Source organism: Anolis carolinensis, unplaced genomic scaffold (genome assembly GCF_035594765.1).
Source record: "Anolis carolinensis isolate JA03-04 unplaced genomic scaffold, rAnoCar3.1.pri scaffold_7, whole genome shotgun sequence".
Taxonomy (NCBI): Eukaryota; Metazoa; Chordata; class Lepidosauria; order Squamata; family Dactyloidae; genus Anolis; species Anolis carolinensis.
The window spans coordinates 8717293-8734560 of NW_026943818.1; the positions used below are offsets into that span (position 1 = coordinate 8717293).

Genomic DNA, 17268 nt, shown 5'->3' on the forward strand with positions numbered 1-17268 from the left:
TTGTCTGTTTGTGTGAATGTTGCTCCAGGACACCTTGATTAGCATTGAACAGCCTTGCAGCTTCAAAGCCTGGGTGCTTCCTGCCTGGGGGAATCCTTGATTGGGAGGAGTTAGCTAGCCCCGATTGCTTCCTGTTTGGAATTCCCATTTTTTTAGTGATGTTCTTTATTTACTGTCCTGATTTTAGAGTCATTAAATACTGGGAAACAGATTTGGTTCATTTTCATGGTTTCCTCCTTTCTGTCAAAATTGTCCACATGCTTGTGGATTTCATGCAATAGACCGATTTCAGAACACCAGTGGACTTTCTGAATTAAAATGGTTATCCTTTGACACTGAAGATGAACATTGTGGCTTACAATTTTTATAGAACCAGGTTAAAGCACATTCCATATCATTAAGTGAACACCGTATAGCAAAGCTGAGGAAAGGATTTGTAACTAGATATGGTCCCACATGCCTTTAGCTTTTTTCATGATGAAGAGCCCATGGAATAAAGTCAGTGGAAAACGTGGGTGAAAGTGGGCAAACACACACCTTCCATCGAGCAAAAGAAAAAAAAAACTCTCCGGAATGCTCCACAAAAAGATGAAAGGAGCTGCTCCAATCTCTCTAATATAAAGACGCTCTCACGTGGATATACAGAACACATGACTTTTACTGGTTCAAATATTATCTTATTCTTACATGCAAATAATTACAGAGCGTTGTTGAAGACTTTCATGGCTGGAATCAATGGATTGCTGTGAGTTTTCCAGGCTGTATGGGCATGTTCCAAAAGCATTCTCTCCTGACGTTTCCTCCACATCTATGGCAGGCATCCTCTGAGGTTGCCTAGTTTCCAACAGACCTCACAACCACTGGGGATGCCTGCCATAGATGTGGAGGTAACGTCAGGAGAGAATACTACTGCAACATGGCCATACACCCTAGAAAACTCACAGTAACCCAATTAGACAGTGCAGAAACCACTTTTCAAAGATTGAAGGGTCGGGGGAGAGACAAAGTAAAATCCAGGGTAACTTACTGCCCAGGTCTTTGTCAGTCTGAAAATAGGTGCACTTTGCAGAGCTGATACCACAGACATGAGGGAATGGAGGTTGTTCAGTTCTAGAAGTTTCTAAGTAGGAGAGAAGATATTATATGTTTAATTGCCAATAAGACAAAGTGGAAGATGAATGCAAAAGGAAGGTATTTTGAGAAAAGTTTCTTTAAAAGCAATACACTTACCTTTGCTATTTTCACAAAATGGCTCAATATTTCTGCTCTTATTTTTAAGGTCTGTGCTGTTAAAATTTCTCGTACAACCCAGAAACTGACCTGCAAAATAGCATATACATTGGATTTAGTTTTTAACATATCCAGTCGATTAAAAACTTTGACAACTCTCAAAACAAAGCACTCAATACTGTAGACTTGTGTGGAGTTTTCCAGGCTGTATGGCTATGTTCCAGAAGCATTCTCTCCTGAAGTTTCACCCACATCTATGGCAGGCATCCTCAGAGGTTGTGAGGTCTGTTGTGAACTAGGCAAGTGGGGTGTGTGTATGTGTATGTGTATATATATATACACACACACACACACACACACACACACAAAGTAGAGTCTCACTTATCCAACATAAACCGGCCGGCAGAATGTTGGATAAGCGAATATGTTGGATAATAAGGAGGGATTAAAGCCTATTAAACATCAAATTAGGTTATTATTTTACAAATTAAGCACCAAAACATCATGTTATACAACAAATTTGACAGCAAAAGTAGTTCAATACGCAGTAATGCTATGTAGTAATTACTGTATTTACGAATTTAGCACCACAATATCATGATATATTGAAAACATTGACTACAAAAATGCGTTGGATAGTCCAGAAACATGGATAAGCGAGGCTTGGATAAGTGAGACACTACTGTATATGTATGTGTGGAACAATGTCCAGGGTGGGAGAAAGAACTCTTGTCTGTTTGAGGCAAGTGTGAATGTTGCAATTGGACACCTTGATAAGCATTGAATAGTCTTGCAGCTTCAAAGCCTGGCTGCTTCCTGCCTTTGTTGGGAAGTCTTATCTGACCCTAACAATAAATAAAGAGCAACACTCAGACAACAGGGGCCAGCTAACACCTCCCATCCAAGGATTCCCCCAGGCAGGAAACAGCCAGGCTTTGAAGCTGCAATGCCATTGAATGCTAATCAAGCTGTCCAGTGGTAACATTCACACTTGCCTCAGGCAGACAAGAGTTTTTTCTCCCACCCTGGACATTATTTCACAGGTATATAAACCCCACTTTCTAGTTCACAACAGACCTCACCAACCTCTGAGGATGACTGCCATAGATGTGGGCGAAACATCAGGAAAGAATGCTTCTGGAACATGGCCATACAGCCTGTCAATCTCACAGTAACCCAACTAAATTATGTCCTATATTAAACAAGGTTTGGGGAGTAAGGAGTAGAGACTAGAAGCTTGAAAGTTAATTTTCTGTCCAAAAATTCTCTAATTCTAAGCATATGTTTTTTGAATCAGGGTCCAGTCAGTGGTTTCAGAGTTTGATGGAAAAATGCAGCAGATTCAACGTGCCTGAGATCTGTGCATTCCTGCTGCAGAGCCATAATTCCATTCTATGTTCCAGTCAAACAAAGCTGCTAAAAAGGTTCAGATACAGCCACTGTATACCGCTGCACAGCGCAAATCCAAACCTTATTGACTCCTCAGATATAATATCTGTTTGTTAAATGTAATTAGAAACACTTACCTGATTAAACCTCCTTGTAAAGGCAACAACATTGGGGGCAAGGATGTGTTTCTCTTTCTTATTCCATCCGCAACTTGCGAGTTCCTGGAAAATACGTCAAAATAGTGCATCAAAAAATTATGGAATTTCTTCTCAATTCGAAAACATGCAAAAGTGAGTAGATCAATAGGTACTGCTCTGGCAGGAAGGTAGTGGCGCTCCATGCCGTCATGCCAGTGGCCCCTTGACCTAGGAGGTGTCTACGGACAACGCCGGCTCTTCGGCTTAGAAATGGGGATGACCACTAACCCTCAGAGTTGGACACGACTAGACTTAATGTCAGGGAAAATCTTTATATATGAGGCTAGACTGAGCCTTTATAGATTTACTTCTTCTCAGAACATGTTGGTATTTCTCTCCTCTTCTTTTGTTTGTACTGTTTCATTAGCAGTTACATAGACATAACATGATCGCTTTTTGCAGAAACTGAATTTAGGAAACCAGCAAAGCAATCCTAAAGTGGCGATGAAGGACAGCTTAATTAATTTTCAAGTCAATCTAACTGAAAACAGATTGAGTCAGGCTCACCTTGGGTTTACTTAATATTTATTTTAAGAAATGTAAATTGCAGGTGTTGTAAAGTCAATACAGGAACTAAACCTAGGAACATTTTCATTAGAAGGCTGGTGAAAAGTTAATTTAAGAAGCTGAATTTGCCGGGAAGTATTTGTTTTTCCTGTGCCGCACCATATATTTCAAAAGTTAAATCGATTCAGGTTGCCCATTTCCTATTTAAAAGGGAAAATGTCCAAGCTGTTATGTAAATGTACTAACGCATATTTCGGACTGACTTACACACTTCTCCTTTTAAAAAGGCGAGAAGTGTCAGCCAGCGCCCATTACACTGTATGTGAAAACCAGCTGTCTCATTACATAACCCCATTTGCAAACAGTTCAAAACCTCCCTGTAAAATGTTCCATTCAAGATTACTTAGAGCACCTGGGATCTGAGATGAATTTATCTTAACAGCCTCCTCTGCACATATAAATTACGTGGAATCATTAAACAAGGAAGCAATGGAAGGGGAGAACACCAGTGAAAACACTTTTTATATTTATCATAAAACCTAAACAAACTAGGCATTTTGTGAGTGTTCTTCAGGTTCTGCCTCCTCAGGGTCATGTCCTAGGCACCCAAAAGCCACCTGATTTGCCAGTTTTGTGGAAGTCACTCTCTCTCAGCCTCAGAGCAATAATAATAAGAAGAAGAAGAATAAGAAGAATAAGAATAAGAATTGTGACAGTGCAAGGAAGCTGACGAAACCATTGATCATATCCTCAGCTGCTGTAAGAAAATCACACAGACTGACTACAAACAGAGGCACAACTATGTGGCCCAAATGATTCATTGGAACTTATGCCTCAAGTACCACCTCCCAGCAGTAAAGAACTGGTGGGATCACAAACCTGCAAAAGCATTGGAAAATGAGAACGCAAAGATACTGTGGGACTTCCGAATCCAGACTGACAAAGTTCTGGAGCACAACACACCAGACATCACAGTTGTGGAAAAGAAAAAGGTTTGGATCATTGATGTCGCCATCCCAGGTGACAGTCGCATTGACGAAAAACAACAAGAAAAACTCAGCCGCTCTCAGGACCTCAAGATTGAACTTCAAAGACTCTGGCAGAAACCAGTGCAGGTGGTCCCGGTGGTGATGGGCACATTGGGTGCCGTGCCAAAAGATCTCAGCCGGCATTTGGAAACAATAGACATTGACAAAATTACGATCTGCCAGCTGCAAAAGGCCACCCTGCTGGGATCTGCGCGCATCATCCGAAAATACATCACACAGTCCAAGACACTTGGGAAGTGTTCGACTTGTGATTTTGTGATATGAAATCCAGCATATCTATCTTGTTTGCTGTGTCATAATAAAATAATAATAATAATAATAATAATAATAATAATAATAATAATAATTGTGACCATGCAAGGAAGCTGACGAAACCATTGATCATATCCTCAGCTGTTGTAAGAAAATCACACAGACTGACTATAAACAGAGGCTAAACGCTTGGGAAGTGTTCGACTTGTGATTTTGTGAAACGAAATCCAGCATATCTATCTTGTTTGCTGTGTCATACAATAAAATAATAATAATAAGGTAAAGGTTTTCCCATGTCGTTAAGTCCAGCCGTGTCCGACTCTGGGGGTTGGTGCTCATCTCCATTTCTAAGCTGAAGAGCCGGCATTGTCCGTAGACACCCCCAGGTCATGTGGCCACTGGCCTGACTGCACGGAGCACCGTTACCATCCCGCAGAAGCAGTATCTATTGATCTACTCACATTTGCATATTTTCGAACTGCTATTTCTATCTATATATATAAAAGGGTAATGAAATTTTGGCCTAGGACAAAACAACAAAACTACACATCCCAGTAACACTAATCTTGGCAGCACAACCCCTCATCCATGCCTCTACGTTCATACAACAAAAAGAAAAGAAAAATAAAGTCCTAATTAGAGGGAGAACAATAATTGGTTTTATCCAATTGCTGCCAGTTAGAAGGCTAAGCTCCACCCACTTGTTCTGCTGTCAGTTAGAAGGCTAAGCTCCACCCACTTGGTCTCCTAGTAACCCACTCAGCCCAGGGCCACTTCAATCAGGCCTCTTCCACACTGCCTATAAAATACAGATTATCTTATTTCAACTGGATTATATGGCAGTGTAGATTCAAGATGAGCACCAACCCCCAGAGTCAGACACAACTGGACTTCATGTCAGGGGAAAACCTTTACCCTTTACCTTAACTACCACCAATTCCTCACTACTTTATTTCCCATACCATCATACTTCGCCACAGCAACGCGTGGCCGGGCACAGCTAGTAATTCTATAAATGTCACAGGCTATTATACATTGGAAAGAGCACTATATGTCAGCTTTAACTGCACTGAATTGCAAATAATGGCTCACATTTTAACACTTTTTTGGTGGTAACAAAATTGCAAACATTTTGCAATCTTGACCTTCCAGTGTTGTTCTTGTTATCTTTAAAGGTTATGGAAATGATATCATGTCACTTTGGTTATCCAAAGCAAAACAGAATGATCAATATAAATATTTAAGTAGTCCAATGTTTCGCGGATGGAGCTGCCAAAACCACTTCCTCAGCCTTACGACAAGTGGTTTGCATTTCTAGTGAGTTACTAGGAGCTATGTCTATATAAATTAATCAAGAAATAAAATTGGGGGAGGAAATAAAATTGGGGGAGTTAGGGGTGTGTAACCATGTAAATGACAAATTCCAGCTAGTTAGAGAAACAGTCTTGACTCTGTCAGTCCTCTTTGAAATATATTATGAAGCACTGACGTGTACTATTCTGGTTTGCAAAAAATTAGGGGACGTATTAAGCAGCTGGTGGGCTGTTAAACACAGTGAGTGTGCTCCAGAAGGCTCAAGGGATTGCAAGTTTGACAAGCCTGACAGTTCACTTTCTGACTCCGAAAGAAAAATGCCCTGGACTCTACAAACATATGACACTCATTAATGTTCGTCAAACATCCAACACTTTCCTTTGTCTCTAGGAATGCCTGTGCGTTCAGCAGCAGAGCAAGCTTCCCCCAGAAAAGGTCAAGCGTCAAGCTGAAGACGGAGCTTTCTGACTGATCCTTGAATTTCATGGCATTAGCGCAGCCAGGCAAAGCAGTGAGTGGCTCCTGACCAAGAAATTACAACATTGCTATTCCTACTCCTGGAGCCAAAATGATAGGTTGCCTTTGCCATTTGTTAACAGCTCTTTGGGTGGAAAGTCAGGGCTGCTTTGGAGCTCTAATTTCTCAGAATCAAAGTTCATGCCCTCTTGTGTTTCGCTAGCTAGGATGATTGAAAGGAGATCAGAGGGATACATGTTTGCGTCTTAGCACATGAGTAAATATATTTATGTGCCAAGAGATTAGGATTTTTATTTTATGTCACAACTTGTCCAGGCAAACTAGTTTCATGAAGACCATGATCAAACTTGTCTTACTGACTGCTTCTGACTAAGTAAATATATATAATGAAGAGGACAATACCAATGCACATTTACATGGAAATCACAAATATTATATACAGCACTAGCTGTGCCCGGCCACGCGTTGCTGTGGCAAAGTGGTGGTGGTATTGGTTAAAAATTGTTGTATAATTTTTATTTGACGTTATTTGCATTTTTTAAAATTAATTTTATTGTAAGTTATATTTTTATTTATTATATTTTATTATTTTCTTGTATTATTTTTTAGTTATTTTCTGTTATTATAGTATTTTATTGTATCAATTTTTTTTAGTGTTTTTTATTATTTTTTATTGGGTTGCTAGGAGACCAAGTTGGAGGAGCTTAGCTTTCTAACTGGCAGCAATTGGATAAAAGCAATTATTCCTCTCTCTCTAATTAGGACTTTATTTTTCTTTTCTTTTTGTTGTATCAACCTAGAGGCGTGGATGATGGGTTGTGTTGTCAAATTTCGAGGTTGGGGGGCCTGTAGTTTTGTTGTTTTGTGGGTCGCTGTGATGCCATCACTCTTTTATATATATAGATAGCATAAATCCAGTTGTTAACTGTTGTAGTGGAGCCCCCAGTGGCGCAGTGTGTTAACACACTGAGTTGCTGAACTTGCGGACCAAAAGGTCGCAGGTTCGAATTCGGGGAGTGGAGTGAATGCCTGTTGTTAGCCCCAGCTTCTGCTAACCTAGCAGCTCGAAAACATGCAAATGTGAGTACATCAATAGGTACCGCTCTGGCAGGAAGGTAACGGTGCTCCGTGCAGTCATGCCAGCTCCTTTACCTTAACATATATTTAGCTTAACATATATTTAGCTGCATCAACATCCAAGTCTAGAGAATACTGCATGTTGAAAACTAACAGTCTTTAAAGGGAAGGCTGAAGAAAGACTGCTAGCAACATCATCAGCTGAACCTTTCTGCTTCAAGGACATATGACATGTGCTGTGCGCTCAAGGACAGATGTAAGCAATTATATATCAGAGCGCTGACTGCACATACCAGCTATTTGACAAAATTAGTCACTTCTTACATTCACTGGAGAGCTATATATTACAACTTCACGATTTTCCTTGCCTTCTGCCAACTTATAATTCGTCATCTGCATCTCTACCTTGCAAGGCCTATGTTATGATTACTCTAACCAGTAAAAAGATAGGTTGTTTATATACAACTGTAGTTATGCAGTCACACATATGAACTCTACACTTGTACAGGGCGTATTTCAGGAAGCCTTGCATCTTCTGCTTGATATAGCAGTGTCAACAGGGCTGAAATCTGTCCTGTTTTCTCCCCATTTATGTTAGAATTTTCTCCAAGTATAGTAGAGTTCTGGTTATCCGATGTACCATATTGTCCGACGTGCCAGGCTGCGTGGCCCAGGCTGCTTGCCAGAGGGATGAGACTCTTCCCTCCGGCAAGTACCCGGCACTTTGGAGAAGCCCGGTGCTTGTTGCTAGGCAGCAACATGCAGCGGGCTTCTCTAAACCTGGTGCTTGCCAGAGGGACAAGGCTCTTCCCTCCGGCAAGCACCCGGTTTAGAGCAACACGCACCGGGCTTCTCCAAAGTGCCGGGTGCTTGCCGGGGGGAAGAGTCTTGTTCGTCATGCAATGGGCTTCTCTAAACCAGGTGCTTGCTGGAGAAATGAGGCTCTTCTCTCCGGCAAGCACCCGGTTTAGAGCAACACGCACCGGGCTTCTCCAAAGTGCCGGGTGCTTGCCGGGGGGAAGAGTCTTGTTCGTTATGCAATGGGCTTCTCTAAACCAGGTGCTTGCTGGAGAAATGAGGCTCTTCTCTCCGGCAAGCACCCGGTTTAGAGCAACACGCAATGGGCTTCTCCAAAGTGCCGGGTGCTTGCCGGAGGGAAGAGTCTTGTTTGTTATACAATGGGCTTCTCTAAACCAGGTGCTTGCTGGAGAAATGAGGCTCTTCTCTCCGGGAAGGACAGGTTGCTTACCTGTAACCGTGTTTCTTCGAGTGTACTCTGTGAATTCACACTAATGGAGAGACTGCGCCTGCGCAGGTCCCAATGGAAACTCTTCCCAAGCTAAAGTTTAAATTTTGGCGGTAGCCACGCCCCCCGTCCCCAGAGGGCATATAAGCAGCCCTGGGCGTCCGCTCTCCAGTTCCTGCGCCGCCAAGGCAACGAGAAAGGAAGAGGGTTTGCCAGAGGGGAAGGAAGGGCGGGCTTGTGTGAATTCACAGAGTACACTCGAAGAAACACGGTTACAGGTAAGCAACCTGTCCTTTTTCTTCGTGTACTCTGTGAACGCACACTAATGGAGACTAGCACGCTTAGGTCCCGGATGGTGGGACAAGGCAAACCTTAACCACAAGTTGATGTCCAAACACATCTTTATTAAACATAAATAACATGGGCCGAAGGACCCATACAGTAACACAAGCACCATGCCGAGAGAAAGATCCGGCAGGACACCAAATAAACAATTCCCAGCTTGGGGAAAAATAAGTACTGTGCATCACCTCCGAAGAGGAAGAAGGGGGGAGTACATAAGGCACAATAGCTCAAAAAACAGTGCAAACTAGAACATAGAGATGGCACAACGAGATGGCCAAACACGGGGTATCTGATAGACAGAACCGTGAGGGAGGGCCCCCAAGGGTGGAGTGGTAGGTAAGTATCGAGAATAAACCCTTAGGACAAGCAGGAGGACAAAACCGATCTAGCAAAGGCTGAGTCTTTCAAGGTTTTTTGGTCCATTCTATAGTGAGAGACAAAGGTAAGGGGGTTAGACCAGATTGCCGCCTTACAAATAGAGTCCAGCGAGATACCCCTTAAAAAGGCGGTTGATGTGGAAAGACCTCTCGTCGAACGCGGGCGAACGGACGGGGGAGGTGGACGTTTAGCCAGTTCGTAGGCAAGTTCAATAGCCTGAGCAATCCAGTGAGACAATCTTTGCGAGGAAATAGGATTACCCAGCTTATCTGGGGCATGGGCCACAAAGAGTCTTTGAGTCTTACGAATGTCTTTGGTGCGGTCCCGGTAGAAGAGAAGAGCTCTACGAACGTCGAGGAGATGCATCCTTCGTTCCAGAGGGGACGAAGGGTTCGGAAAGAAAGCAGGTAGGACAATGTCCTGGTTAAGATGAAAGGCTGAGACCACCTTCGGGAGGAAGGTGATGTCCGGGCGAAGAACGGCTCGGTCGTGATGAAAGCGGAGATAAGGTTCATCAACCCTAAGGGCTGCCAGTTCCGAGGGTCTGCGAGCCGAGGTTATGGCCACTAGGAAAGCTACTTTCCAAGAAAGCAGACGCAGGTCGGTAGACGCCAGTGGCTCGAAAGGGGGGAAAGTCAGCTGGGAGAGCACGAGCTCGAGGTTCCATCCCGGCGTGGGAGGCTGGGAGGGCGGACGGATGTTGTTGTACCCTTTTAAAAAGGTTTTCACAAGATGGTCAGAGAACAAAGATGGTCTACCATGTTGTTGGAAACACCAGGAAAGAGCAGCCAGATAGGACTTCATAGAAGAGAGTGAAAGTTTTTGATCCACAAGGGTCATAAGAAAGTCCAATACTATCGGTACCGAAGTCGGAAAAACATCAATGTCCCGGGACCGGAGAAAGGCACGGAAGCGGGAGATTTTATAAGTGTATGACCTGGTTGTAGCCGGCTTATGGGCCGCCTGGAGGATCTCCTGCAGGCTTTGCGGGAGGGAGGCTAGGCGAGAATTCTCCAGGCAGTGAGATGTAGAGAGGGAAGATCCGGGTGCAGGATCTGGCCGTTTTCCGTCGACAAGAGGTGTGGTAGGAGAGGTAGAGTGAGAAAGTTCATTTTGGAGAGGCGGAGAAGAGCCGGAAACCAAGGCTGTCGAGGCCAAGCTGGTGCTATTAGGATAGCCGACGTCGAAATTGACTGGAGCTTCTGGAGGACCTTCGGTATCAGGGGGAACGGCGGAAAGAGGTAGATCGGTTCCGACGACCAGTTCAGAAGGAAGGCGTCCCCCAGACAGCCCGGGAAGGAAGCTGGGGGAAGTCTCGCGCCGTAACGAGGTAGTTGCGCATTCTGGGGAGAGGCAAAAAGGTCTAGAGTGGGGAATCCCCAGTTTTGGAAGAGAGAGAGAAGAGTCTCGGGATCGAGCATCCACTCGTGGGAGGAACTCGTCATCTTGCTGAGAGCGTCCGCCAGGTCGTTTTGGATCCCGGGAAGGTGGACTGCCAGGATCTGCACATTGCGACTTATGCACCAGGACCACAGTTGAGAGGAAAGGAGCATGAGCTTCCTCGAACCCGTGCCACCCTGCTTGTTGATGTAGAAGACTGCCACTGTGTTGTCTGATTGAACGAGGACAGACTTCTGGGAGATCAGGCGGGAGAAGGCTTTCAGAGCTTTGAAGATGGCAAGAAGTTCGAGAAAGTTTATGTGATTGGCCTTTTCGGAGCGAGACCAAAGGCCTTGTACGGTGAGACTGCCCAGGTGAGCTCCCCAGCCGTAATTGGAGGAGTCCGTGGTCACGGTGATCGAAGGAGAAGGCTGGTGAAACGGGAGTCCCCTGCAAACGTTGGAGGGGGACTTCCACCAGCGGAGCGACTGACGAACATGGGGCGGAATGGAGAGAAACCTCGGGTTGAGGTGACGGGATGGTTTGAAGACATCTATGAACCAACGCTGCAGAGTGCGAAGATGGAGCCTGGCGAACGGGGTCGTAAGGACTGTGGAGGCCATGTGACCCAGGAGTACTTGAATGGACCGGGCTCGAATCCTCCGGCTGGTTTCGCAGAGAGAGACTTGATGTCAGAGGGCGAGAAACCTGTCGAGCGGGAGGGAGACAGTTTAAGAGAGTGAGTCGAACAGGGCGCCGATGAAGCGGATCTTGTTCGACGGGACAAAGTGAGATTTGTCGAGATTCAATTGGAGACCGAGAGAGTCGAGGAGAATGAGGGTGACGTCGACGTGACGACGAAGGCAGACAGGGTCGGGCCCGACCAGAAGCCAGTCGTCCAGATATGGAAAGACTGTGATTCCTTGGAGTCTGAGGTGGGCAGCCACGACAGCGACGACTTTGGTAAAAACCCTTGGGGCTGTGACGAGGCCGAAGGGTAAAACGGTGAACTGGTAGGTTTGGTCGAGGACTTTGAAGCAAAGGAAGCGCCTGTGGTTTTCCCGAATCGCCACGTGGAAATAAGCGTCTCGTAAATCTATGGAGACAAAGTAGTCCCCTCGTTGAAGCATAGGGAGAATGGAAGCGATGGATACCATCCTGAATTTTGTCGGGCGTATGAACGTATTGAGCACACGCAAGTCCAAAATGGGGCGGAGCCCCCCTCCCCTCTTCGGGACCGTGAAGTACCTGGAGAAAAAGTTTTGAGGGTCCTGTACCGATGGAGAAGGCCGAATAGCCCCTTTGGCAAGGAGGGTGTCGATTTCGGCGAGAATTTCCTGAGAGGGGTTGGATAGGAGGATTTGCCCTGTGGGCGGGAGCTCTTCGAACTCCAAGGCATAACCGTCTTGAACAATTCGGAGAACCCAGGCATCCGAAGTAATAGACTCCCATTGATGGAAGAAAGGAGCCAGGCGATCTGAAAAGAGGCTGTGAGGTTGATGCAGCAGAGGGGAGGGCTGAGGAGGAATGGGTCTTGCATCGGTACCGAAGGTATAGTCTCGACAAGGAGGAAGGGCGTCAGGAGCGCCGCTGAGGTTGGCCGGAGGTGGGAGTAGTACGGCCGCGGTGCCTCTGAGGATGAGTAGGCCGACGGGGTTGTTGGCGGTTCTGGTTATTCGAAACCGAGGGGCGCCTGAAGGACTGGTGACGGTAAGAAGGAGGCGGAAAACGGCGAAAGCGTTGAGGAAACCATTTGGTACGGTGGGTTTGAGGCTGGTCTCCACATTTGGTAGCTAGGACTTTAAAGTCATGGTTAGTTTTGAGTTTATCGTCGGTGCCGGAATTAAAGAGACCCAAGGCATCGAACGGAAGATCTTCAATAACTTGTCTAGAAGAAGAAGACAGGCCCGACGACCTCAGCCAGGCGTGACGGCGGATGGCAATGGCATGGGCAATCATCTTACCGGCCGTGTCTCCTGTATGTTTTGCCATCTGAATTTGATGGTGGGCTAGGGAGTCAGCCTCCTGCTGAAGTGTAGACAGCACCGAACGGTCTTCGTCAGACAGCTTAGAGAAGAAGGGCTGAGCTTTCTCCCAAAGGATTTGCTGGTATGCACCCATACAGGCGCCATAGTTCGCCATTCTGCAGAGTAGAAGGGCCCCAGAATAGAGCTTTCGGCCCACCGCGTCAAACCTTTTACCCTCTCTATCCGCAGGGGTATTTGACTCACGACCGGAAGTCTGTGAAGCCTTAACGACCATAGAATTTGGGTCGGGATGGTGTTTTAGCCACTGTAAGGCATCGTCATCGGTGCGGTACCAGGATTCAATCCGTTTTGAGGTAGGAGGGATCGAGGAAGGAGTTTTCCACGATGCCTGGATGACGTCCAGAAGGTAAGAACGGAAGCAGCGTGGCCGGAGGGGCTTGGGCTTGGACCCGCTTGAAAACCGGATCAGACACCGCCTTAGAAGTTTGTTTGATCTCCAGACCTAGAGCATCGGCCATTCTCACCATCTGGTCCGAGAAGGCCCGAATATTGTCCGTGGGTGAGGGAGGATCCACCTCATACGCATCGTGAGGAGGAGAGAGGTCGAGGCCGAGAGACACCACCGAGGCTGAGAGCGCAGAGTCAGGACGGTCGACATCGATCTCATCGTCCTCAGCCCCTTGGGGGGACTGAGGGGGAGATGAAAGTACAGTCTCTGGGGGAGGCAAAGCCTCAAGAGCAGGAGCCATCTGAGCCCGAGTTTCTTTGGAGGCCGAAGCTTGGGCAGCTCGAGCCAGGCGGGTGGTTTGTCTACCCCGTTCCAGTGTCGAGGTCGGGGGAAAAAGCTGCTGGCGTGACGGACGATGCACGGCAGCAGGTCGAGGCGACGGCACCCTGACCACTGTTTGGGTGGAGTGGTGGGGTGAGTCCTGAAGTTCGCCATCCGACAGAACCCGAGGAGAGGGCTGGCGAGGCCGCTGTGCAGGAGCGATCGGAGAGGATCTCCTAGAAGAAGTCGCCGAGGAAGAAGGGATGTCCTTTTTAGAAGAGGCAGAGGAGGAGGAGCGTTGGGTCGCCCTCTTCTTAGCAAGCGGCTGTTTAGAAGGAGCCCTTAGAGATTTTCCCGGCGTCGGAGGGACCATTGCCGAATCGGACTGGGTCCGGCGAGCTTCCTCGTGGGCTCTCTTAAAGGCGATTTTCATCGCGGAGGTCGATGGAGGAGACCCAAGGTGGGATCGAACCGAAGACACAGAGGCCACCGAGCTCAACGTCGAGGAAGGACCAAGTCTGCCGGAACGAGTCGACATGGTGACAGTGGTGAGCGTGCACGGCGGTTTGACGGGCTTAGCTGATTTGGAAGCCCTAGACGCCCTCGACGAAACCGAAGAGGCCTTAGCAGCCGGTGCCGACATCGGTCTCAGACTCGGCGTCGACGACGCGCCCGACGTCGACGGAGCGGGCTCAGGGGCGAGTGACTTCTCGTAGAGCGCTGCTCTAAGTCTCGCAGCCCTATTTTTTCTTGCTTGAGCCGTTAGGGCTAGGCAAAAGCGGCAGGTACCGACGACATGGGCCTCTCCCAGACAGAAGAGGCACTTGGCGTGGCCGTCGGAGTCAGGAATTTTAGCGGCACACTGAGTGCAACGTTTGAAGCGAGTAGTAGACATGAGAATCCGAAGTGAACCTTGCGGCGGAAAAAAAGGAACTGGAGAGCGGACGCCCAGGGCTGCTTATATGCCCTCTGGGGACGGGGGGCGTGGCTACCGCCAAAATTTAAACTTTAGCTTGGGAAGAGTTTCCGTTGGGACCTGCGCAGGCGCAGTCTCTCCATTAGTGTGCATTCACAGAGTACACGAAGAAAAAGCACCCGGTTTAGAGCAACACACACCGGGCTTCTCCAAAGTGCCGGGTGCTTGCCGGGGGGAAATGTCTTGTTCATCATGCAGTGGACTTCTCTAAACCAAGTGCTTGCTGGAGAAATGAGGCTCTTCTCTCCGGCAAGCACCCGGTTTAGAGCAACACACACCGGGCTTCTCCAAAGTGCTGGGTGGTTGCCGGAGGGAAGAGTCTTGTCTGTCATGCAGTAGGCTTCTCTAAACCAGGTCCTTGCTGGCGGGACGAGACTCTTCTCTTCGGCAAGCACCTGGCACTTTGGAAAAGCTTGGTGTGTGTTGCTGCCTAGCAACATGCATCGGGCTTCTCTAAACCGGGTGCTTGCCAGAGGGACGAGGCTCTTCCCTTTGGCAAGCACCCGGTTTACAGCAACGCACACCAAGCTTCTCCAAAGTGCCGAGTGCTTGCTGGAGGGAAGAGTCTTGTCCCTCATGCAGCGGGCTTCTCTAAACCAGGTGCTTGTCGGAGGGACGAGCTCTTCTCTCCGGCAAGCACCCGGTTTAGAGCAACACGCACCGGGCTTCTCCAAAGTGCCGGGTGCTTGCCGGGGGGAAAAGTCTTGTTCATCATGCAGTGGACTTCTCTAAACCAAGTGTTGCTGGAGAAATGAGGCTCTTCTCTCCGGGAAGCACCCGGTTTAGAGCAACATGCAATGGGCTTCTCCAAAGTGCCGGGTGCTTGCCGGAGGGAAGAGTCTTGTTCGTCATGCAATGGGCTTCTCTAAACCAGGTGTTTGCTGGAAGGACGAGTTCTTCTCTCCGGCAAGCACCCGGTTTAGAGCAACACACACCGGGCTTCTCCAAAGTGCCGGGTGGTTGCCGGAGGGAAGAGTCTTGTCTGTTATGCAATGGGCTTCTTTAAACCAGGTGTTTGCCGGAGGGACAAGACTTTTCCCTTCGGCAAGCACCCGGCACTTTGGAGAAGCCCGGTGCGTGTTGCTGCCTTGCGACATGCATTGGGCTTCTCTAAACTGGGTGCTTGCCGGAGGGACGAGGCTCTTCCCTCCGGCAAGCACCTGGTTTACAGCAACGCACACTGGGCTTCTCCAAAGTGCCGGGTGCTTGCCGGAGGGAAGAGTCTTGTCCCTCATGCAGCGGGCTTCTCTAAACAAGGTACTTGCCGGAGGGACAAGACCCTTCCCATCGGCAAGCACCCGGCTTCCCGGGAGGGATAATAGGGCCTCCCTATTATCCAACAGTTTCGGCTCGCCCGTTTATGTCAGATAACCGGAATTCTAGTGCAGTACGTAATTAAAACTTGGATTCAAACCAATCAAATGAGCTACAGCTAGCTGAGTGCATCCCATCTTATTTTGCATAAGAGGTCATAACACGCAGAAAATGAATAAGTTACAATGTTTTTGGAATAGTCAGGAGTTCACATTTCACTGATGGGGAAACGATCATGTATCACCATTTGGAATATAACGTTTTAAGTGAAGTGCTCGCCAATCCAAAATGGTTTATGGTAGCAGCAGAGAGAGAGAGAGAATAACATCATACTTCATTTTAACCACTGAGAATTCCAAGTTTTAAAGAACGCTACTTATATTTTCCAATCAAGGCAAAAATGGTAATTGCACTTAACAACCTTGGTACAGGCATCCCAATGTCTAGTACAAGGTACAATTTGGAGCTTGTAATAATAATGGTTCATTTCCCTTGGAATACATATAAAGTTACCCGGTTAGTCATTTTTAAGACTCCAACACTTATTATACAGAACCATAGTTCATGTTAACAGCACATACCTCTGGTTGTATAGCTTTAAATACTGGCGTATCCATCAATGTAATCTGACTCTATAATAAAAGTAAGAAAAAGAACAATTATCCATTCACAAATATTGGTCAGCTGAGTGAAAATTCCTTCATGCTACATTGCAAATTCTAGAATGTTGCTAATCAATCAGTGGACAAAAAGGTATTAAGTTGCAATTAAATTATCATTAATTCTGAAGGGACAGATTTTCTGCCAAAAGACAAATCTCTAGAATGTTATGAACACCTTGTAAAGGCACAAGAAAAATTCATACGTTACACAGAGAGCACAAATAAGAACTCATTTCTTATAACCGTGGTAATCTTTTTCCATATTGATAAAGCTAGGAGCATTACTCACGGCGAACTCCTCTGGAGTCACTTTCAATACATCAAATACAACTGCATCATAGCTTTTATGGGCATAATCCGAACTCCGTCCTTCCAGAGAGTCAGAACTGCTGCTACCCTGTGAAAAGAGGGGGGAAAGTGAGGTTGCTTGGAAGCAAAATCTTAACACAAATTAGCTAAAGTTTACATCAATCAATGAAAAAAGGAAGCCAAGACTTATATCTGTTTACATTTTTATTAATTCTTTCTTTTCTCCTTTTTTCTCTCCTCCTCTGCTCCTATCTATCTATATATATAAAAGAGTGATGGAATCCCGGCGACCAACAAAACTAAACACCCCACAACCTCGAAAATTGACAGCACAACCCCTCATCCACGCCTCTAGGTTGATACAACAAAAAGAAAAGAAAAATAAAGTCCTAATTAGAGGGAGAGGAAT

General features: G+C 46.6%; 2 protein-coding genes across 8 annotated transcripts in view; both read right to left on the reverse strand.

The window, feature by feature from the left end:
- The window catches only part of ralgps1 (Ral GEF with PH domain and SH3 binding motif 1), a 199914-nt gene that overhangs the window by 149983 nt on the left and 32663 nt on the right, over positions 1-17268 (reverse strand). For all 7 annotated transcript variants that reach the window (XM_062960603.1, XM_062960602.1, XM_008120835.3 and 4 more), the window contains exons 4-8: positions 16840-16947; positions 16470-16520; positions 2757-2840; positions 1231-1320; positions 1028-1120 (exon numbers count right to left, since the gene is read on the reverse strand). In XM_062960603.1, the coding sequence (XP_062816673.1) occupies positions 1028-1120; positions 1231-1320; positions 2757-2840; positions 16470-16520; positions 16840-16947 (426 nt within the window). The remainder of the gene's footprint in view (positions 1-1027; positions 1121-1230; positions 1321-2756; positions 2841-16469; positions 16521-16839; positions 16948-17268) is intronic.
- On the reverse strand, positions 8837-12305 carry LOC134293149 (uncharacterized). The gene has a single exon (XM_062959814.1). It carries the CDS (start codon positions 12291-12293, stop codon positions 9441-9443), a length of 2853 nt encoding a protein of 950 aa, XP_062815884.1. The 5' UTR covers positions 12294-12305; the 3' UTR covers positions 8837-9440.

Bases quoted from the DNA above. Each gene is read 5' to 3' on its own strand.
- LOC134293149 (XM_062959814.1), bottom strand. From the start codon at position 12,293: ATGGGAGTCTATTACTTCGGATGCCTGGGTTCTCCGAATTGTTCAAGA.